General features: G+C 36.7%; 1 protein-coding gene across 4 annotated transcripts in view; it reads right to left on the minus strand.

Annotated features, from left to right (window-relative positions):
* The window catches only part of svep1 (sushi, von Willebrand factor type A, EGF and pentraxin domain containing 1), an 80,468-nt gene that overhangs the window by 24,560 nt on the left and 31,743 nt on the right, over window positions 1-24,165 (minus strand). For all 4 annotated transcript variants that reach the window (XM_081392010.1, XM_081392012.1, XM_081392011.1 and 1 more), the window contains exons 4-19: window positions 20,227-20,385; window positions 19,901-20,080; window positions 14,995-15,174; window positions 13,423-13,617; window positions 11,259-11,377; window positions 11,034-11,163; window positions 10,644-10,751; window positions 8,077-8,208; window positions 6,716-6,907; window positions 6,407-6,528; window positions 6,196-6,301; window positions 5,067-5,264; window positions 1,547-1,780; window positions 1,172-1,333; window positions 868-1,029; window positions 574-735 (exon numbers count right to left, since the gene is read on the minus strand). In XM_081392010.1, coding sequence (XP_081248136.1) covers window positions 574-735; window positions 868-1,029; window positions 1,172-1,333; window positions 1,547-1,780; window positions 5,067-5,264; window positions 6,196-6,301; window positions 6,407-6,528; window positions 6,716-6,907; window positions 8,077-8,208; window positions 10,644-10,751; window positions 11,034-11,163; window positions 11,259-11,377; window positions 13,423-13,617; window positions 14,995-15,174; window positions 19,901-20,080; window positions 20,227-20,385 — 2,541 coding nt within the window. The remainder of the gene's footprint in view (window positions 1-573; window positions 736-867; window positions 1,030-1,171; window positions 1,334-1,546; window positions 1,781-5,066; window positions 5,265-6,195; window positions 6,302-6,406; window positions 6,529-6,715; window positions 6,908-8,076; window positions 8,209-10,643; window positions 10,752-11,033; window positions 11,164-11,258; window positions 11,378-13,422; window positions 13,618-14,994; window positions 15,175-19,900; window positions 20,081-20,226; window positions 20,386-24,165) is intronic.

The following is a 24,165-nucleotide window of genomic DNA, read 5'->3' on the forward strand; positions in this document are numbered from 1 at the left end:
TAAAAAAAAGATGTGAAAGAGGAGAATTTCTGCTGTCAAAACTGGAAAACATTTTCCAAAGGCATTCATCATCCTCATCTTTTCCACATTGATGCACTTTTTCCCTGCGTGTAGAGAATCAGATTCCATTATGTGCATTGGATTCTCATTGCAAATCGTTCACACACCTACCCAAAAGCCTGAAAATGAGCCATATATTCCACTGGTGAATGAAGAAACCCTCTGCACACCATTGTCTTACACAAGCAACACCTTACAACACATTAAAGGTGAAGCGTGTCATTTTTTATGATAAAAAAAAAAAAAAAAAACTTTTAACCAACCAAGTCTACCTATAATAATCTCTTTGTTCCACCTCGGTTTACATCGTTTTCCGGGGGCAGGGGTGGCCAAAGTACCGGCAACATGTGAGAAGTGTCGGTACGCAAGAAAAAGTGAGGGTACGCTACAGTACCCACTTCGAGCACTGCTTTGATCAAATAAATGCAGACTTAGTGAGCATAAGAGACCGACCACACATGTCAATCACCGACTATAAACATTAGTGTAGGGAAATAAGGAAAAGATACATACTGGAGCACTGTTGGATGGCTTTGGCTCCTGTTATCGTGGTAGTACCGTAAAAGGGGCAGGAGAGGCAATAGGAACGGCCCTCCTCAGGCTGATAATAATCTCTGGGACATGGGTAACATGGAACCAGACCCGTACGAGAGAAATGACCCCCAGAACAGGGTACTGGGAAGACAGAGAGAAAGAGAAACCATGTATTCAGAAAGCAAATGGAACTATTCCCCTAAATAAGTATTTTTTTTTTAGTCTTGTATGTTAAAGTAATTCATAGGTATTTATTCAATTGTTACATCTCACCACCACACTCATTGACATCCAGAGCCCCTCTATTGACAGTGGTCGTGGCAGGAGGGCAGGACAGACAGACCTGAGAACCGAAACCTGGCTGGAATTCGCCAAGAGGACATGACTCACACGTCTCCAACCCGGTAAATGACGAGCTGCCAGGCTGGCACTGCGCTGGAAACATGCACACACATGCAGGTATGCACACATACAAAGATGGAGACACACTTAGAGATCCTGTTTATAAGCAGCCTTCAGCCTTCAATGGAATAGTGATTAGATTTATGAACAAACATATAGACTGCTGACTGATTACCTTTGCACTCTGCCAGGCTGCGTGAATGGAGGTAAGGAGTGGAGAAGCCATCTGGGCATGACTTACACTCCATCTGCCCCTCCTCATCCTGATATGACCCTCTCCAGCAGCTCTCACACTCAGCATACTCCAGGGAGAAATACGTCCCTACTGGGCATTGCACTATGGGTCAAAACAAACAGGAAGGTCAAAAAAATGTTGTGGTAAAACTGCAGCTAATTTGTGGCAAATTTACAAAAAATGCAACAGTTTGCCGCAAATGTTTTCCAGACGTTCACAGATCTTCAAAAATGCTTTAAATGCTTGTCATATTTTTCACTACTGAATCTATATCAGATGTGCCCTGCTGAATGTGTATTTCATTTTCAAACTCACCACACACCCTGCCTTTGAGAACAGACCCTGGCTGGCAGTACAGTGTAGCCTTTTTACTTTCCAATGATTTGGGGTCCGCTACGATCATCTCTGACGACACATGGAAGGTAGAGAATGGTTGCTTGCTCAGTGTCCGCTTAAGACGATTGGTCAGCAGCTCAAGAGCCCTCAGTAAACGTTTTTGATTGACCATTTCCGCCGAGTCGTTCCTCGACAAGGGCAGTGGGATGCTTGCTGGGAAAAAGGAATGGTGTTGGGAGAAGTTGCAACTGGATTTGGGTGTAAAACTAAGGCTCCGTTTACACTGCAAGTCCTAATGCAAGGATCTGATCTTTTGACCATATGGTTTTATCCCTTGGGTTCTGAATGGTCGTACTAAAATTATTTATATAATTCTCATCGGGTGGAACCATGATTATTTGCCAACATGGAGAAGTTAAAAGCTGTCATGGATGTTAGCAGTGCAAAATCTGACTGAACGGATATAGACCGGAAAATAATGGTAATTTTCAGTTGTTATTTTATCTATGGCTTGTTAGATCTAGAATTCTTAAGTGAGTAAGATTACATCTATTCAAATGAATTAACGAGAGAGAGAGAGAGAGAGAGAGAGAGAGAGAGACAGAGAGAGAGAGAGAGAGAGAGAGAAAGAGATAGTGTGTATTACCTGTATGCGTCTGTACAGTGTCTCTATGTAATAATGAAGCATGTGTGTTTAATTACAATTTAGCAAAGTTATCACTGTTGCTGCTGAGAAACAATGTAGCTTTCAGTAGCGAAGTTGTTTTATTTGTAAAATTCACTGGGCAGAGGTTGAAAACCAGTTTCTATGCTCCTGAATGTTTCTATGTGTGCACAGTTTCTTACCTATATACAGTTGTAATCTAAATTATTCAACCCCCATTACAAATCAGGTTTATTGGCAAAATGTACAGACTTTCAGCTGTTTGGAATGAACACAAACAAAAGTAATTGAAATAGCTCAACACAACAAATGTTTCAAGTGGTTTCCTCACATTCAACTGAAAATGCAACTTTTAATGACTTCTGCAGTCTCAAAATCATTCAACCCCCTGAATAAAATCCCTCACAACAGCAAAAATCTGCAAAACAGGTGTTGTCTCAAGCACACCTGATGCAACTAATCAAGGGCTTCATTAGTTGCACCAGGTATGCTTGCGCTAGAACACATTAAATAACTGAACTCGCTAGGTTTGTTGAGTGTCCCGTTTGACTGCATGTTAGAAATATGGCTAAGTCAAAAGAATGGTCCAAAAATAAACAAGAAAAGTGCTCAAAATCATGTAAATAAGCCACAGAAGTTTTGGAATTCTGTTCTTTGGAGCGATGAAACAAAACTAGAGTTTTTCGTCCCTATGGATCAGCGGTATGCAGAGGTGGAAAGTAACGAATTACATTTACTAGTGTTACGTACATTTTTACTAGGTTTTTTTTTATTTACTAGTGTTTTTTTGTGTACTTCTACTTTAAGTAGTTTTTAAAATCTGTAATTTTACTTAAGTACGTTTTGTTTGAAGTATTGTACTTCGCTACATTTTAAATCATATCTGTAACTGAGTAAAAAAATAAAAAAATAAATAATAATACAAGGGGGAAGAAATCACGCTCCAGAAACTACTGCATTGATTGAAGGGCGGGAGAACAAATGTGCAAAAAAGGTGATGCAGACCCAGCTGAAAGCGAAACGCCGTCGAATTCTTATGAACCATGGCCAGTATGGGAATACTTTGGATGTAGAAAAACGTGTGGTTGTCCTCGATGATAGATATCCAATTTGCAGAAAAATGTGGACACAAAGTGGCTGCAAAAGGAGGAAACATAGAACATTACAGTATACCTCCGTGCAGATAAAGGTGTGTCCCTTTTATAACTTAAGGCCGTGATGCAGAGGGAATCCCGGAATCCAGTCATTAAAATGGAATTTACATTTACATACTGTGTGAATGAGCTGCGCCGCTAAAAAAATAATACTGCTGTATATAATACCCGGTGTTTTTGATAATATATTTTTATTAAATCATAAAAAGAAACATTATATGAATAAAATACATTTCATAGGACTACATTATTTATTAATACATTATTAATGTTAAAAATAAGTTGTTAATCTAATTCATTATCAGTTACTGAATTTAATTGATTAGACATGTTTTATTGAAATTTTAATAAACAAAAACAAATGGTTTTAAGTTTGTTATAATAAAAGAAAACCTGTTTTCATTTTAACTGATGATAATAGTAATAACCATAATTTAATAATACCGTTTATTTATTTAATAAAAAAAAAGATTAATACCGTAAACCGTAATATTTTCTGAGACGTTAGCATACTATGAAAATCTCATACCATCACAGCCCTTCACAGGTGACTCCCCCACCCCACCCCTGCTGTTAAAAAAGTAACTCAGTAACTTAAGTAACTACATTTTAAATTAGTTACTTTTTACTTGAGTAGATTTTTAGACTGGTAATTTTACTTTATCTTGAAGTAGTAGTACTTTTACTTGAGTAGAATATTTAATTACTGAACAATAATTAAAGAACCATGAAGCATATGCTGAAAAGAACACTCTGCCTACAGTTAAGCATGGCGGTGACTCTGTGATGCTCTGGGGCTGCTTTGCATCCTCTGGCATTGGAAACCTGCAGATCCTTAAGTATACCTCAAATTCCATCAAGGCTTGGTTGCAAAATAAGTCCTGGAAGATTCTACAGTGGCCATCACAGTGGCCTGACTTGAACGCCACAGAAAATCTCTGGTGGAATTTGAAGGTGGTGGTTGCAGCATGCAAACCCAAAAATATTACTGAACTGGAGGCCATTGCTCATGAAGAATGGGCTTAGATTCCTTAGAAACGCTGCCAGAAGCTGGTGTCTGGTAATACATCTTGTTTGCAGCAGGTCATAGCAGCAAAAGGGTGTTCTACTAAGTACTAAAAATAATTGCCATGAAGGGGTTGCATAATTTTGAGACTGCAGAAGTCATTAAAAGTTGCATTTTCAGTTGAATTTGGTGAAACCACTTAAAACATTTGTTTTGTTAAGCTAGTTCAATTACTTTTGTTTGATTTGTTCATTTCAAACAGTTGAAAGTCTGTGCATTTTGCCAATTAACCTGATTTTGCAATGGGGGTTGAATAATTTCGATCACAACTGTATAAAGTTTCCACCTCAAAAAAGGTGTGAGTTTTAGTGCGACATTATTATCTTTGTGGGCAAACGTGTCGCCCCATGTCATGTTTAGACATAGGTCAGATGTTCAGATATTGGATATGTATGTGATTTAAAACCACATTTGGAAGTGGCTCAGAACGCATGCAAAAAAACCCGGATCTCGTGCAGATTTTTGTGTTTACACGTGTGCAACAAATTCTAATCTGTGTCAGATGCGAGTAAAAAAAAAACTGCTTTTTTTGTGCCAGTGTAAACGCAGCCTAATTATCAACAGGTGCAATAACAACACAGGGCCTAACTAGCCCAAAAGTTGGTATTTCTCTACCTGTGATGTTGAAATAGATTTGTATCTTCTGCTCTCTGGTAGGGCCAGTGATTTTCCGATGCCGTTTGGTCCTCATGTGATAGCCATGCTGTGATGAGCCATCTTGCTGTAAGTGGTGCTCTGGAGCAAAACCAGTGTCAAAATATGCATAGTCCTGACCATTCTGAGAGCCCCAATTACTGCCCCACCCTCCAGGACCTGAGGAGAAGAAAAAATGGCAAATTTAATCTATAACAAAATAATATAAAAATGTAAGAAAGATTTAGAGTTTAATCTTAACAAAAATAAATCTACAGAGTGTTTATACATTATGTGGAACAAAATACTGATAACAGTTTAAAATCATCTTCATTAAACCGTTCTACATATTTTTTTGCTAATCGGTGCATAATCAGCATAAGATTGTGCATGTAAACACTAAAGCTCCATGGATCAGAGATATTAAAATAACTTCTTGCTAACATGTGACCATTACAGACAATTCCCAAAATATGAAATAAAATTTTGTTTCATCGAGCAGAAAATTTTTGGTTTAGTTATAATGATGAACTCACTTTAAATTAACAGCTTTTGAGAAATTACCAAAGCAATATTGTGTCCATTTCAGCTTGTAAGGCTTGCAGGCTCAGCTCTTTGGCTCACCAATGGATCAATTTATCACCAGGTAGTAGAAATTGCCCCCGTTGAGGTTCTTTTTGAGGATAAAGAAGCACTTTAACAATCAGTCAAAACTTGGTTCATACTATTAGTAGTGTTTATAAATATTTAGATTTAGGTTTTATTTTTACATTTTCAGTTTTCATTCTAGTTTAAATTGTAGTAATTTTGTTACATGCTTCTGTCAATTTTCTTAGCTTTTTTTGTGTACATTTTTTATTTAGCTTTTGTTTTAGTTTTAGCCATTTATTTAGTACTCTTCAACTTGAACTTATTTCAGGTAGTTTCCAAATCAACATTTCTAATTTTCATTTAAGTTTTTAAAGTTTAAAGTTTTTCATCTAATATTATATTTTATTTTAGCTTTATTTCAATTATCAAAATTACGGATTTTTGATAGTTTTAGTTAACAATAACAACATTGCCTGGCGAAAAGAATCAAATCATTTGACATTAGCATGCCATTATTTACCAATAGCAAATCCATTTGGATAGTCGTAGTTATACTCTAGGCACTGTCCAGGTAAATCCATTTCCAGTTTGCAGGAGACCTCATCTCCACCGCAGATGTTAGGGACCTGTGGGATTATGATTATTGTAAAAAAAAAAAAAACAATGAGGGTAAACAAGATAAAATGTCATGTGGCTAAAGTATATGTGCATGTCTATGAGTCAGATCTCACCATATCTTTAAGAACAGTTGAAAACTCTCCCGTGAAGGACTTTAGCAAGTCAATATCATCACAGCGGGATGCTTTAAACAGCATCTCAAAGGGCTTAAAGCCATTGTTTGCAATTCTGTTCACTGTACACAGGAGATACATAGAGCAAAATGCTTACAATAAACTCAAAGCAAAGCATAGAAATCAAGAGTTTTGTTTGTGCTCTGTGTAAGATAGTATGTGTGTGAATCTGTGTGTGGAAAGAGGAAATTATGAACAGTAGAGCAAAAATGAAAGACAAATGTTGAGTAACAGTGAAGCAATCCTCACGAGAGCAATCAGGTCTGTCTGGTGAGCGGGGCGGCTCCCAGATTCCATTATTGGCGCAAAAGTAGCTGCGCACAGCATCCTGGGCAAGACTGTAACCCTGTCTGCATATCAGAGTGCAGTTCATCCCTTCCTCCGTCTTGGCACAAGAGAAATCTGCATTCACTGGCACAAATGGCTTCTCACAGGTTGAACCTGAGGTTAGAAACATCCTTCAGTGCCAGTGAATTAACTAGTTTATTTAAATAAGGAACAGTGTAATCTGGAAAACTTCACAGCACTTAGCTTAACTGGCTAGACAGATCCAAAGACAGATTATAGCAGAGTACACTTTCTTTTAAAAAAAAACTCTTGGCATGAACCCATACAGAAAAAAAATATATTGAAATATATTTTAAAGTGTCAAAAATATATGTGGCATATATTCCAAATACATTGAAATATATTTGCATTGTTGTTCACTTATATTTATCATTTTGAAATTTATTCTGAAATATAACAAAAATATATGATGTTAGGTGTGAAATATATTTACATTTATAACATGTAATGTAAAATATATGACAAAATATATGGTCACATTTTTTTTAGCTTGCTAAAGAAGGGTCGAAAATGTATTTTGATCATAGTAATTCCTCTACCTTTTCCCCTATACACAACATTAGGCTACCATATTTCACTACTGTATTATGACACACAGCTATAATAAATACTGTACTTGCATTTAAATGACTGCAATGTAAAATGACAGATAGTTGCTTTCCTAGGACTATTAGGCCATATTAGGTGGCACGTACCTAACACTAAGTGCAATTATTATAATTATTGTAGGCGACCTTGAGTGTCCAGAAAGGCGCCAAATAAATAAAATGTATTATTATTATTATTAGATTTATTGTTGTGTTTTATTGACATTTTTCCTGAAGTATTTCATTTAAAATATATTTTGAAATTTAAAAAGTTAACATTTTCACAAACAAACAACACATTTTCAATTAATTTTTTACATTTTTATTTATTTCATCCTTTAGCTTCGAATGAAACAATTTGCAAAAGTTAAAACATATATGAACATATATGTTGTTAGTAAATATATTGACATATAAATATATTCACATATTTAACTAAAATATATTTTCAAAAAAATAAAAAATATATTTACATATATTTAACTAAAATATATTTATTGGGCCAATTTCAAATATTTGCATATATTCCAAAAATATATTCTGAAAATATATTTCAAATATATTTCTTTTGTGTATGGGAAAAACAAACTAGAATAATAGACTGTAGCATGCTGTGAGGAATGAACTTCTTAGTCAACAATGAGAAAGTTTATGTAAAGTCCTTCCTGTACATACCTTGTACAGTAATGATGAGCTCACAAGTTCGATTGTTGCCGGAAGGGTCAGTGGCTATGTAGTAAACTGAAGTTTCTCCCACAGGAAATACATCACCAGATGAGTGAGTACTGGAGATATTCAGATAGGCTCCTGAGAAAGAAAAATAAACAAATGAATAATTTAATACAGACAAGGAGGCAGCACATTATAATATACACTACAGTTCAAAAGTTTGGAGTGAGTAAGATTTTTTTAAAAGAAATTAATACTTTTATTTAGCAAGGATGCTGAATTGATCAAAGGTGACAGTAAATACTGTCAAGGTGTACAAAAAATATATTTCAAATAAATGCCGTTCTTTTGAACTTTCTAATAATCAAAGAATATAATGATATATCTGAAAAACATGTATCATGGTTTCCACAAAAAATATTAAGCAACATTGATAATAATAAATGTTTTTTAACCACAAAATCAGCATATTAGAATAATTATTGAAGGGTCATGTGACACTGACGATTGAAGTAATGATGCTGAAAATCATCACAGGGATAAATTGCATTTTAAAATATATTAAAATAGAAAAAAAGTTATTTTAAATTGTAATAATATTTCACAATATCACTGTACTTTTTGATCAAATAAATGCAGCCTTAGTGAGCATAAGAGACTTCTTTAAAAAATCTTACTGACCCCAAGACGTTTGGAATGGTAGTGTACAATACATATCCTTTAATATAAAAGTAAGTGGACATCAACATGCCCTTGTATATTTAATATCAAAACCATCTGTATCTCTCTTTGAAGCTATAACAGCTTACAGACCTCTGGGAAGGCTTTCCGCTAGATGCTGGAACATGGAAGCAGGGTTTGTTCCCATTCAGACACAAGGGTGTCCAAATCATCCCAAAGGTGTTCAGTGGAGGTCAGCTCTGGGCTTTGTGCAGGCCAGACAAGTTCTTAAACACCAGACTCAGTAATCAGTTTCTCTGTGAACTTTGCTTTGTGTACTGGGGCATCATCATGCTGGAGCAGAAAAATGCCTTTCCCAAACCATTGCAACATATTTGGAAGCACACAATTCTTTAGAAAGTCACAATAATGTTTAACATTAAGATTTATCTTCACTGGAATTAGAACAGCTAAACCTGTTAATTAGAAGTGGGTGTCCACATACTTTTGGCAATGTAGTGTATATACTGTATGTCTGAATCTGTTTGCAATATCGCAGACATTGCCTTAGTTGTGCAATCTGGCAATAGCCAATGATGTAACAGGTACTTTCACAGACATTTACCACAGGGAGCAATGTGGAGCTCCACAAGGACTCGCTTTGGTCAACCACAAAGTCCTACAAAGGGTGATACGCTACTGTACAGCTCCTCATGAGGCCTTGGAATAACAGGCCTTGGTGCCAGAGGAGAGTAATTGCTAGAATGTTTAATGACATAGAACTAAGGGTGCTACACTGCGGTCAGACAATAGAGTCTTTCAAGGATCATATACTTCAAACACTCAAAGAAACAAACATACACTCACACTTATTTGCATGCACATATCAGTACCCATAACTATAATGAAACCTTCATACATTTATCCACTAAAATAAGGTTTTGTGACCACACTGAGGCTGCTTGTCGACGTCACACCACGCTGCCCCAACGTCAGCATGTTTTGTTTTTCCATGCCCACACCCTGACGCTGGTTTATATTTAGTGCAGACAAAACTCCCTCCAAAACCCGCCAGACCCAGACATTTGTCAGACAGTTTGGAATAGCCCTGGAACTTCTCTCTGGAAAAGTGTGTGTGTGTGCATTCATGTCTGAACTGGTTAAGAACAAAATGAATTATCTTGCAGTATTTGGAGGGCTTGTGCATTTGTACAAATGCCTTTGTGTGTATGAATTATTTCTCTTATGTTTTCTTATCTTGTTTTATCCCAATAATCTCCATACATCATAATCACCATATCATATACCTCATTTCTTTCTTTGTTCACTGGATTTGCAGTAAGAGTATAAAACTAAAGCCATTTCACCTGTCTGAGACCAAAAGACTGATTCCAATCCTTATCGCTGCTTATGTAGCCAAATCAATAAATACTTTTTGCAGGAAAACATTTCCTTCCAGAGTTCTCAAAATGTTCATAGATCAAACCATTTCCATTCTCTGTAGCTACTGTAAAAGTTAATTCAACCCTGTTCAACCTCCACAGGTGTTCTGAAGAGAATCCTCTCTGTGATGATTTTACCACACATCAATCCCTGAAGATTCATTTTCTCACGCACAAACGCTCAGATTCAAGGTCTTTCCAAAAAGGCCTACATTTTTTCCCTGGACCCGTTTGCTATTTAATTTGAACACAAAAATAAACTGTATACATGATAAGTGTGGCCTAACAATTGACATTGTTCCTCTTTTTGCTGTCTATATTTGTTAAAACAGTAAAAGATCATGTTAAATTATTTTAGTGTGACCTAATAGTAATACTTAACATATGACTTAATATTCAAGAGTACCCTTTCTCCTACTTAAACACTTTTTCTCTCTTTTCCCACTCTCTTATAAATTAATTTATATGTACCTGAGTTGTCTGAAAACTGAGGTTCTTCCCAGTATACTGCAGTTTTTCTCCCAGAGGCCTTAACAGTGGGTGGAGATCGACACCTGTCAATCAAAGGTGGTTCCGTATCTAAGGAAACAAAGATTTTTTATAGACCTAAATATAGCAAAAACAAATGTCTTGTTTTTTGCTTCTATTCTGTAAATTCTACTATGTATACAATTTTTTTTACAAGACAGGAACTGTACAAAACAAGATATTTATAGTAAATATTGAATAATAGTCAGAATAATAAATTGAATATAGTAAATCATATATTAATTATGTTGTAGTTTTGTTTTTACAAAATAATAATACTTTTTAATATGACCATGTCAATAAAAATTTGTTGTACAAGGAATCCAACCTCACCAACTACAGTAACAGTGAAAGAGCAGTTGGCCTTGTTTCCTGTGCGGTCGGTTGCTGTGTATGTAATGAACTCAGTTCCTATAGGGAAAGGCTGCATAGGGTTTAGAACAGGGGTCACCTGCACCACAACCTGAGGAAGAAAGGCAAGACCTCATTTTAAAACGACAGGCACAAACCTGTGTTTTTAATTTGAAAGGGGGAAAATAAATCTAATGCAAAACTCACCTCATCTCCAGAATTGTCTCTCAGCATGGGTGCACTCAAACTGATGTTAGCTGACCTTTGATGTTCATCTGTCTCTGTGATGACATCACCAGGGCACTGAATCCATGGAGGCTCTATATCTACAAAAGAGGAGAAAATCAGTTCAGGCTCAAAAGTCTCCATAGCGTCAACTCCATTACCAATTACTGATTCAATTACTGATGTAAACATGACAATGATGTGACTCATTACCTCCAGCCATCTCATATTTAATCTTATGCTCTATGTAAAACATCTGTAATGTAAAAAGATTTCATCCCTTTTGGAGCTTGACAGCCTCCGCTTACTATATGTCCTTGTAAACGGCAAGATATTTTTTTCTTCATTAGTTATTGAAATACAAACTTTTTTCTTTATTGTTTTAAACAAGTCTAGATATCTTAAAGGGATAGTTCAGACTGTCTGTTGTCATTTACTCACCCTCATGTTGTTCCAAACCTGTGTGACTTAATTTCTTCTGTGGAACATAAAAGAAGATATTCTGAGAAATGCCTCTGTTTGTTCATCCATAGAATGAAAGTCAATGGTAACCAAAAGGTTTTGGTTTCCAACATTTGTCTACATAACTACGTATCTTGTTTTGTGTTCAGCAGAAGAAAGTCGGTCATACAGGTTTGGAAATGTGAACTATCCATTTAAACAATTTTTCTTCTTAAAAGGATAAGTTTGCTGAGTTTGAACCAGCTTTTGATACAATGTTGGAAGTATATGTAAATGAACAAAGTGTACTCTTTCTTCGTGTTATCTGCATCTAGATATCCTTGTTTATTTGTCAGCCAAAGTCTGTCGGATAACACAAAACATGTTACTTTGGCATGAAAAGTACTTTGGCATGACTTCTGACAGCTCCAGGGCTTTGGTTAAAACTACAGGGGCCAGTTGCGTAAACTTAGCCACTTTGTTAAGACTGTGTCTTAAGAAGTTTGACTAACTAGCAGTTACCAAGGGGCATGAGTTGTACTTAGACTGATCTACCTTTTTATGTAACTGATTTTAAAAAGTTAGAACCAGTTTTGAAGAAAAAATTTAGATGACTAACTTTTAATACTAATCTAAGCAGTTTATGAAACCAGCCACTGATCAAACTTTCACATTTTTGTATTATATTATAAAAAAATTCACGTTTCTATTGCATAGACAACCAAGTTTTATTAAAAGCCCATCTTGCCAGCGGAGAATTCCCCCTTTAAGTAAAATGAAAGATCTTTAAGGGTGTTTAGATATATTTTTGGAGTGAACTATCCATTTGATGATAATGTGACTCTAGATTCATGTTGACAAGTTGGTGGTGTTGAAGTGACACGACTTATATAGAGGTGTTTCATTATCACATGCAGCTCAAGAGTAGAACTTACTAAATCACATTATCTGTGTTTTGTCACTCCAAGCAAAACAAATACTTCATTGTTACAGTAACTGGGCCAAAAAAGAACAAAAAATGAAAGTTCTGTCACAATTTCCTCACCATAACATCGTTCCAAATTAGACTCTATTCATGTAGAGGCTATGAGCAAAGAGCAGTTGTTGGTGTTGCTCTGTTGAGAGCTATTGACTGAACTGTCAATTATTATCACATCCAGGTTGGAGAAGAGCTTATTAATCACACAGCCTCTGCTGACCCTCCAAGCTAAACAAATACTTCATCTTTTGTCAGCGCTAGAAAGAACCTAGATCAGACGAAAACACCCAGTCTTTTCCGTTCTGCACTAATCTCTATAGACACTGATGAGCCACAAGCTCACAAAAATACACAAACATAATCTCTCCTCTCATCAGTAAATCATAGAGGTTCAGGGGTGAAAGCCAAAACTAATTGACGCTTTGTTCAGTTCCAGCTTGGAGGGGCAGTTTTTGAGTTTTATGATCTTGGAATCCTTTAGTTTTACACACTGGTGTACTTTCTTTGATGATCGTCCACTTATTCTGTTGTTCATCATCTTAAAGATTTTGCAGCAACAAATTTATTGCACCTGGCTTCACTGGCAGCACATCTGTCCCATTGCAAAATATCAAATTACAGAACTAATTTAGGATAAAAGAGGGTTTTTTCAGACACATGTATACATGTATATGGACAGGGTCATGCAATACACATCCTTATAAACACAAACAGAAAACAAATCACCTGTACAGGTTGCTTTATGTAGATTGTCACTCCAGATTCCAGATGGCAGACATTTGACTTCAGAGTCACCAAGGAGACGATAACTACGGGGACAGGTTAACTGACACGATGTTCCGGTCCTGACCTCATTCTCCCCACAAGTAGGGGGCGACAGATGAATATGCTTCAAAGTGACAATCGGAGGACAGCGCACCTCTTAGAAAGAGAGAAAGAAGAGGGACACAGTAAAACAAGAACAAACATTTTCCACAAAGATAAATCAAAAGAATGAGAGAGCAAGAGAATGAGAGAGAGCATGCAAAAATATCTCCAGAAAGGGAAATGTAAGAGCGGTTGTTGACCACACTGCTTGACATTCTTGGAAAAAAACTCAACACACGCATACTCGCACAAAAAAATTATTTTCAATCTGACATCAGGATCACCCTGTACTGCCAAAGCAAGAGAGATTTATAAGCACAGAGAGAAACAGAGTAAAACAATTACAGTGAAAACAGGAAAACAACTCAAATGGGCAAAAGGCTGGAGTATCAGTTCAAACGATCTACAAAAGATTGATGAAACTGAGAAGAGCCAAGTGATGCTGATTGACAGTCAGTAGAATGTGGGACAGATCAAAATACATAAACAGTTACTCAGGATGGAAGTTAAAATAAAATATATAAAAGATTATTTTGGCCGGCCATGCTTACAAATGTAATTAGCTTTTATATGGGAAACCAAGCAAAGTTGCTGCCATAGCTTAGCTGTGTGTACGTTTATGTCTGATAAAGCACTGAGACAGAGAGAGAGAGACAAAGAAACACCCACAAAAAGGCACAATTACAGTATGTATTCAGTTACATCAGACTGATTGACTTTCTTGTAGAGATCAAAGCCATAGTTATAAAAACAAAGCTTGAGCCTTCTTGTAGGACTGATGCCTATGCCGTGCGTAGGGGGTCGAACACGGTGCAATTTTAGCGCTTTGCGAGCTCCCAACCCTTTTTTTCTTGTTAATGCTTGTATGGTCGCAGCTCATATCATGTTTTCAAAATCATTTCTACACAAGCTAAAATTTAAACAGGTTAAACAGATTTGTAACATCCAAATGCTCACAAACTCCTGATTTTTGGAACTTACTAACTTATAAAACACAGCAGCTTCAATGTACAATTGATGTATGAATGTATGTAATTTACACTATCATTCAAAAGTTTGTGGTCAGTAAGATTTTGTTTTGTTTTTGTAAGAAGTATCTTATGCTTTAAGGCTACATTTATTTGATCAAAATACAAAATGTAATTTACTCTCTGATGGAATAAATGAATTTTCAACTGTCATTACTCCAGTCTTCAGTGCCACGTGTTCCTTCATCATTCTGATATGCTAATTTGGTGCTCAAGAAACATTTTTTATTGCTATCAATGTTTATAACTTTTTTCATTATTTTTGTGGAAAATGTGATACTTTTTTTCGCCAAGATTCTTGAATAGAGAGTTCAAAAGAGCACTACTTTATTTGAAGTACAAATTAATAAAAAAAAATTGCAACAATGTAAAAGTCTTTACACCCATAGATCTACTATCTTACCGGCACACCGGGGCTGTGGTCCACTCCACTGTGAGTTGGCCAGGCAGGTGAGTCTGGCTCTGCCCTGCAGCCTGTAGCCCTGTTCACAGCGCACCGAACACTCCAGCCTGTAGGGGGCAGTCCGCTCACTGCAGTTCAGTACCCCGTGATGCGGAGGAGAGAGATCTGGGCAAGAGCGAACTATGGGAAAATACCACACACAGGGGTTAGAGCATCGCACAGAAAGTCTGGTCCTATGTTATTAAAACTTTGCTGTGAACAAACTTTAAATGATTCCATGGAACAATACAGCTAAAATGAACAGCCAGGGAGAAACAAAAATGGAAAAGATGGACAGGCTAGAGAAGAAGAGAGATTTTAAGAGAAAACAGGAAGAAAAGAAAGAAAAAGAAGAGGGTGGCTGGTAGCTAAGTCTGTGGTTAGAACTTTGAGGCCTGTAATTTATTTCCAAACAAAGAACATCCCAAATGTTATTTCAGGGCTGAGGTCACAATAGAGGGAACTCTTGACAGGTCAACTTGCATACATACATCTGTCTGAGCATGTGATTGTGTGTGTGTGTGTGTGTGTGTGTGTGTGTGTGTGTGTGTGTAGGTGCATATTCATATTGTATTCATTTGTCGGTGTGTTGAAGTGTGTAAGCACTCAACATAGTTGGCAAAGCATTCGAGTTTACTTTCCAGCTATCTAAACACACATGAACTCAGAGCTCTGCAGGCAGACCTGCAGAGAAATAGCTTTATGAGCCCCATTGCACACACGCATACATACTCACAGGCTGCAGTATATTACCGTTTCTGGGGGTGCTGAAACATATGGGGTGACTCAAAGCCCTTTGAGCTATCAATTGTGTAACACATAAACTGACAATAAAACCAATGTTTTCCACTTAGATGGAATTAGAGGCAAATATAGCACTAAAGAGTGGGGGAAGGGTAAGTGAACAAAAGAATGAGTGAAAGAAAAGGAAGAGAAAAGAAAAACAATTAATAAATCAGTTTATTTTCACTTTACAGCACTGGTGATGTCATAAAATCCAGGGCTCGGTTGCATGAAAGACCTAAAATTAAGAAAACCCTAAGTTAAAAGGTTAAGGGAACCCTTAAGCCGGTTTCACACTGTACGATTTGTGGCCACAATATGGCCATCTGAGATTAATTTTGTGAATCCTAAAAGATTCCTCGGATCCTAGGCAAAAATATAGTCTTTGATCTCTAGTTTGATATGTTCACACACAGCCAATTAAAGGGATAGTTCACTTTGAAATAAAATTTTGGTATGTTTTAGCTTACCTCACGGGCATCCAAGATGTAGGTGTCTTTTTTTCCGCAGTAGTTTCAATTTTGATATTTTTAGTTCAAACCGTTCTTGTCTGTCAGTCATATAATGCAGGTCTATGGTCACTATCTCAAAGAGCATGCACAGAGTCCAAAATAAACAATTCCCCATCGTAAGTACACACTGATAGCCTAAGACACGAAACGAGCGGTTTGTGTGAGAAAACGAACAGTATTTATATAGTTTTTACCTCTCCAAGTGATCTGAGGGTGTGCGCGCTTCCTGGTGTGTGACGTGTACGCGCGTTCTGGCTTAGTCTGCGCAAGCGCCGGAAAGTGTACAAGAGGTAAAAACGATATAAATACTGTTCGTTTTCTCACACAAACCGCTCGTTTCGTGTCTTAGGCTATCAGTGTGTACTTACGATGGGGAATTGTTTAATTTGGACTCTGTGCATGCTCTTTGAGACAGTGACCACAGACCTGCATTATACGACTCACAGACAAGAACGGTTTGACCTAAAAATATCAAAATTGAAACTACTGTGGAAAAAAAGACACCTACATCTTGGATGCCCTTGAGGTAAGCTAAAACATACCAAAATTTAATTTCAAAGTGAACTATCCCTTTAATGACCACGTGTCACGGATTGATGATGTAAAACGGCGGACGAGTCTTCTTGCGTGCATCCGTTTTTAACGCGTTTTGATAGTCTGACATTAATGACAACTGAGATCCCACAGTGTGACATGGCTTATAGCAGGGATCATGGAGGATCATAGTCTGATAATCAACAGTTGTAAAGGAATGTTAAAAATTGTACAGTGTGCACCTGGCTTTAGTGAAACATGGGTTGCTAGAAAAAACCTATAGGTCCACTTAAGGAACCTCAAGGCTGTCATTAAGTATTTTCCCTTAACTACTTAAAACTGCGGTTATAACACCTATTCTTAAGAAACCTGGGACAGACTCAAAGAATTTTGATAATTTTCATCCCATTTCGAATCTAACGTTTTTGTCAAAAATCCTAGAAAAAATTGTTGCTCTCCAGCTCCGTGAACATCTTTATTGTAATAGTTTATATGAGTAGTTTCAATCAGGGTTTTGTTCTCATCACAGTGTTGAAACTGCACTTGTAAAGATTTCTAATGATCTATTACTAGCTGCTGATGCTGGTCTTTTATCAATACTTATACTTCTTGATCTTAGTGCAGCATTTGATACCATTTCACATCCTATACTTTTGAGCAGGCTGGAATCTATTGGAATTACTGGTATGTCTTTAAGCTGGTTTCGTTCCTATCTCACGGACAGCATTCAATTTGTTCAACTTAAACAGTTTAAATCAAAAAATACAATAACTAAGTCAAATATTTCTTCTGTGGTAATAGATATTTGCTTTGTTCCTTTGAACTGAGTCTTTTGAAGCTCGTCCTGTCCTTTCACTCAAGAGTACTGCTACGCTTGTGCATGCTCTTGTAACATCATGAATCGACTATTGTAATGCTTTGTTTTATGGGCTTCCTTCCAAATCTCTTCATAAATTACAGTTGGTACAAAATGCCGCAGCTCGAGTCATTACCAAAACTTCCATCTCTGAACATATTTCTCCTGTTTTACAAAATTTGCATTGGCTCTCAGTTAAATTCCGTGTAAATTTTAAAATTTTACTTTTAACTTACAAAGCACTTAACAAACATGAAATGTGTATTGTCAGAAACAAAATTGACGGAACAACAACATTTTCATATTTTTCATCACTTCCAATGTGAGGCTGGCTTGGGTTGGGTGTTTCCCCTCGTCTTCTAAAAGAACAGCTTTTTTTTGTCCTTGGTCCAGTTTGGTTTTTGTGTAAAGCTCATTAGCACACAGGACCAGGGGCCTCATGTACAAAGACTTGCGTTGAATTCATACTAAAACATTGCGTACGGACAAAGCTGTAAATGTGCGTACGCACAAAAAAAAAACAGATGTATGAATCTCTGTGTACGAAGGATCCCACGCATATTCTCTTTGTACATCCCAATTTACGTAAAATTGAGCGCACATGCACGAGCACAACGCCTCACCCAGTCTCCTCCCTTAATTAAGTCAATTTAAATATGGTAATGAGTCCACAAAAGAAAGCAGTAAGAAAATGGCTAAAGCATGCGGCAAGAAACAAAACTTTACACAAAAGTGAATTGGAGGTGCTACTATCGGAGGTAGAAACGAGAAAATATATTTTATTTGGAAATTTGTAATTAATAACAAAAGGAAAAAATATGAGCGGGAGAGTTTGGCTGATGCCGTCAATGCGGTATTATTATTATTATTATTTTATATATATATTATATTATTATATATTAAATATATTATTATACATTATATTATATATATTATATTATATATTTTATATATATATTAATTAATATTTAATATTTTTATTAATATTATATTATATTATATGTGATATTATTTTATATATAATTTTATTTATATATAATATATTTTATTTTATTTTATTTTATTTTATTTTATTTTATTTTATTTTATTTTATTTTATTTTATTTTATTTTATTTTATTTTATTTTATTTTATTTTATTTTATTTTATTTTATTTATAGACTAAGGGTTGTATCAATTTGCATATGCTTTTATATGTTCTTACTTAATTGCATAATTGATAGAATATTCCCATAAGGCTTGTGTGACAATATATGTCAATTATTTAATAAATTGCAAATTAATAGCAATGCTTCCCACGGTTGGTGGTGCAATAGACTTGTAGAACAATTCGTTGTGTAATGTTTGCAACTTCACTTCATTGGCTGTAAGAGTCGCCAACGGACAAAAACAATGAGAAATGTACGTACGCCAGACATGAAATTGGCATGGAGGAACGCACATTCTCGCGTTAATTTCACTGTTAGTACATCCGATCGTGAGCGTGAAACCTGGCGTACGCAAAGTTTTTGTGCGTACGCAAGATTGATACATGAGGCCCTAGGTGATTAGCCGAGTCGCAGCTAGGACCACGAACACCGGATGCATCATTCTGTACTTTTCGTGCTTAAGTTCAAGAGAGCAAAATCAGTGAATCAAATCACCATACAGGCAAAGTGGCGTTGAAGATTGAGTACAATAACAACGAGTTGGACAAATATAATGTAATTTATTGGAAAACTATGTGAGTGGCGCAGCAGGATTCTGAGCATCCTCATGTGTCGTAGCTGGACACCGTCAGTGTGTGTACACTCATAGAAACAATGTGCTCAAATTTTAGGACGCTCTGTGTCATCCATCAGACCCCCTTTAATAATCCCCATAACTCAAATATTGAAGTACTGCTGTACAGTTTAGTAAATGTTTAACTTGTCTAAAAGTCAGTGGTCCGTTATGTTCTGTTTATTGTCTGAGATTTCATAACTATAGCAACCGCTTCTGCATTGCCATGTTTTGCCAGAAACTATCGCAAAATGCTTAGTATAAACACTTAGTTAAGGGTAACGGTTAAGACTTTTGTTGCAACGCTCTTAAAGAAATTCCTTCCCTCAGGGATTTTTTCTCCCTCAGGGATACCTTCAATCAAACAACTTACTAGGTTTCATGCAACTGGTCTCAGGTGTGCCCACCCCTCCTCTCTCACCTCTGCAGTTTGGCTGAACTCCTGACCAGCTCCCGTCTGGCTGGCAAAGTCTGATTCCATCTCCCTGCAGGTCAAAGCCCGTGAGACAGCGCACCCCACATGCAGAGTTAAACTGATTATTACACACATTCTGGATGAAGAAGCCATTCTCTGGAGGAGAGAGAACTGGACAGACCACCACTGCAGTAAGGAAGAATAGAGAACAAGAGAGTAGGAGAGTAATAAGATTATATTTTGTGTTTGAAAGGGCACACATACAGACATATCTATAAACCAATGATAGCAGATGTATGGTTAAAAAAATAATAATGCAGATAGATCAGCACCTTGGCATGTGTTGTTGTGAGGTCTGTAGCCTTCCGTACACACACAGTCTGATACATCTGTACTCCCAGGTCTGGATGTGTGATGAGGGTCTGGGCAGGGCAGGCAGGTACTCGCACCTCCAGAAACTGATTCAGGTTTATATGTGCCAGAAGGACAAGCTGAGAAATAAAAAAAGTGAAATAAAAAATGGTAGACACGACTTAAAGTCGGTATGAAAAGAAAATTCATCTTTCTAAATTCACATTTTCTAAATGCATGTTATTGATCTTATTGTGAACAATTCATCCATGTTTATCTTTCTTTTCTTTTTTTTAACCTCATAATGTTTAACCAAAATGTTTAGATCTGCCACCATCCAAATCAATAACCAATGGATAGAACCAAGTCCCTGATCAAAAAGACAATGTTAAAAATGTAACTTAAAATGTTTGAAATATTTAATGATGCAATAAACTGTTCCCGCAACTGTGATCCCTCTGGAAATTAATTTATGGCACATTATATAGACCTTTTTTGGTATACATGCCACAAGCAAATTAAATCATCCCAATGGATTCGTCAAACAATAGACACAAACCCTTGTGATAAGATGTGGTGTCGAATAACATGTTACTGAAATGAAAGACTCCCGAGCACTAACTTTCCATTTCTTAAATGACACATACAGTATGTTTTGGAGGTTAAGACAGGATTCATTAAATTCCAAGAGTATTTTTCAGACTATTTAGAAAAGTAAATGATGTGTTTTTCACTGGAACAATTTTGGCTGAAATACCTAAAACCTCCCCACATAAGCACATGTAAAATATCAAAGACATTTCACTTGTGGAGGGAGGAACAACCCAGACACTCTTTATCAATAGCTGCTCTGTTCAGTCAGCCAGACATCTCAAATTAGTCAAAGTTGGAGAAAAAACACTTTGTTTGGACCCCAGTTGGAGATTAAATTCAGGTAATGGGTCATCATTTAAAAATCAGTCACATTCTTTCTCCTCTCTCAGTCTCCTTCCATCCAATGGTACCTACTGTCAGAAGTCATCTTGACAGACTATCTGGTCAATTAAGCAACAAAACCCACATCTAGCTTAACAAATTTCCCGTTGCAGGTGTTGTTGATATTAGTAACGGACTCCCGTCAATCACTGAGCTGACAGCTCGAGCGGCTAGTCAGACAACCACCGTTTTGTTTCACTGGTTACATAACATGCAATATGCAAAGTAAATAAGGTTTCCTCCCAGTATCCTTGGCATCATTTCTAATATTTCACTTTGGTCATTTTTCATGCAAATAACACCCAGCTGCTTTTGAAACAGTTGCAATGCTGTGCTATTCTGAGTTTTGATGAGGGAAGACGGGTTCTATAAACTGGTGTTGATGGGTGGCCATCCGCTCTGAAACACTGGGCCCAAAGGACAGGCAGTTGGGTACAGGGCAAAAAGACAGAGAGAAAGAAAAGCTAGCAAACACAAAGACACAAACAGGCAAGCAGATGGTGGAATTTATGTAAGAACTGAGAGATTGACAGTGAAACTGAGACAGGAAGAGAGAAGTAAACAGACAGATGGCGAAAAAGAATGCAAGACAGGAATACAGGAATACAACCAAAACCAATCAAAAAATGTGCATCTGTGCTTAAGTGAGAGAAACAGACATACAGATGGATGGATGGAATAAGAAGGGGAAATCAGAAAGCTGGAAAGATAATTGGTTTCCTTTCTCAAAAAGTGCTGAGAAAAATGTTAAGCAACTGGTTATTAAATTTCACCACCTTTACACACGTGCCCTGATGTTTTAATGCGTCTATTTAAGACATTTGGTCACTCATCCAGATTGCTTTTAAGAGCTGTCTGATGGCTGGAATTCCCCAGAATCCAACAGCTGATGAAGTCATTGAGATGGGCGGAGAAACATCTTCATTGGAAAGTCGAATTGCTTACGAATACATTCTTCCAGACATTTTACACTGACCTGGTTTAATGAAAGTGTTCATAGACATTATGCTTATGTTACAAATAGCTAGCTAAGTAACGCTGTATTTTGTCAAATGAAATACACTAAAGTGACAAAAGTATTTATACATTGTCTGTTAAATTACACCAATCAAACCAAACTGAAATCCAGTCTGACATCACACTTCCGCTGCAGCCTGTATCAATGGCTGTGCCCGTAGCACGGGACTGTTGTTGGGATTTTATGTAAAATTCATCACAAATACTTTTAAAAACACCAACCTCAGTTATTTGATATGTTATATACATATTTCGTGATTTAAATGGTAGCGCGCAGGCCATCCTGTATGTGGTACATTTTTTCAGGCACTTACTTTACGAATAATTAGATCAAATTGAAGTTGTTTAAATAAAGGAATATTTCCATTATTAAAAAATAACTGGATTGATCATCGTAAACGAGTCATATCCTCCTTGTTTGAGTGCAATGACTGGATAACATTATACTGTAGACAATAATGGGTTGTAATATAATGCAAAAATAAACAAAATAACATTAAAAATAAAATTAAATCAGTCTGATTATTCCTCTGGCAATAAATTAAGCTGTGTGCTGCTCGTTAATCTTATGACTGGCAACACTGGCAGAGCTGACAATTCATTTAATTTTCTTCTCAAAACTGGCGTCCGTCCATTGACAATAATGCAGGCGGAAATTCTATTACACTCCTAATCGGAGCCAGATGTGATGACACACGGACTGTGATAAAGGCCTATAGTAAAAGCAACTCTTTTCATAAAAGATTAAGCTACTGTCTGAACCGTTAGCACAATTGTTTAAAACACATGCACCTATACAATTACCTGATGAAACCTTAGCCTATCATTTCTGTGATATGAAGCAACTGAAGAGGCACCTTTTCTGCAGAAACTTAACCACTACAACCTTAATCCAAGGCACTTGGCACGCACACACACACACACACACACACACACACACACACACACACACACACACACACACACACACACACACACACACACACACACACACACACACACACACACACTTCACCTCTGCTCTAGCTTGTTTCCTAATCTAACTTTCTAATAAACCTAGCATTGTCCACATTGAATATTGTTGGCTCTGTGACAAATCGCTTGTGTTACTCTTTTGTCACTCTGGTCACTCTGTCACTCTGGATAAAAGCTAAATTCATAAATGTAATGTAAATGATATGTGTAAATGTTATAATATCCTCTAATGGCCATGACTAGTCCCTTTTAAAATATTCCAAAGTCAACAGCTAACATTAGCATGTGTATAATAGTGAATGTGTAGCTCTGTTGTATATCAGGTTATGTCAGGATAAGCTAGTCTTTGATAATGATGTGGTAGAAACTTGTTGCGACCTGGAACCTTTAGCTATATTTTTTAATGAGGTTTTACAGGTTTAAAATAAGAACTTCACAAGTGCAGCGGCAAAGTCCTGTATTGGTGGTAATTTGGACTGCTCTTTCCTGGCTGCATGTCTCATAACTCTGAGGCAATCAGATCAAAACCCTCGTCCTTCCAGAAACCCAAAATGAAAGAGAGAAAGAGGATGTCAACCCAACAGATGGACAAGAACTTACAGTCCAAAGAAAGGATGCGAGTAAGAAGAGAGAGTGAACTAGGAAGGGGGAAGGTGGAGGTTTAGTGTCTTTAGTATGTCAGAGGGTTGAGTGGCCAAGGAAGTTTGGTTTATTTTGAGTTTCTGGTGATGTTGTAAAAGTCAAACCCAACTGAAACAACATGTCATTCCTGACAATGGCAATGCTTTATGTAGCATAAAACATAGAATTTTGCACAATAAAACTACAGCCAAATGGATGTAGCCCATATGGCTGACATTTGTCATGATTCAACATGTCCAAAACATGGACAAAGATGTTTGGGAATCAAAGAAAATGTGGACACAGGGTAATTTTAGAGTTCAACCATATTA

This window comes from Scardinius erythrophthalmus, assembly GCF_964197995.2.
Source record: "Scardinius erythrophthalmus genome assembly, chromosome: 2".
Lineage (NCBI taxonomy): Eukaryota > Metazoa > Chordata > Actinopteri > Cypriniformes > Leuciscidae > Scardinius > Scardinius erythrophthalmus.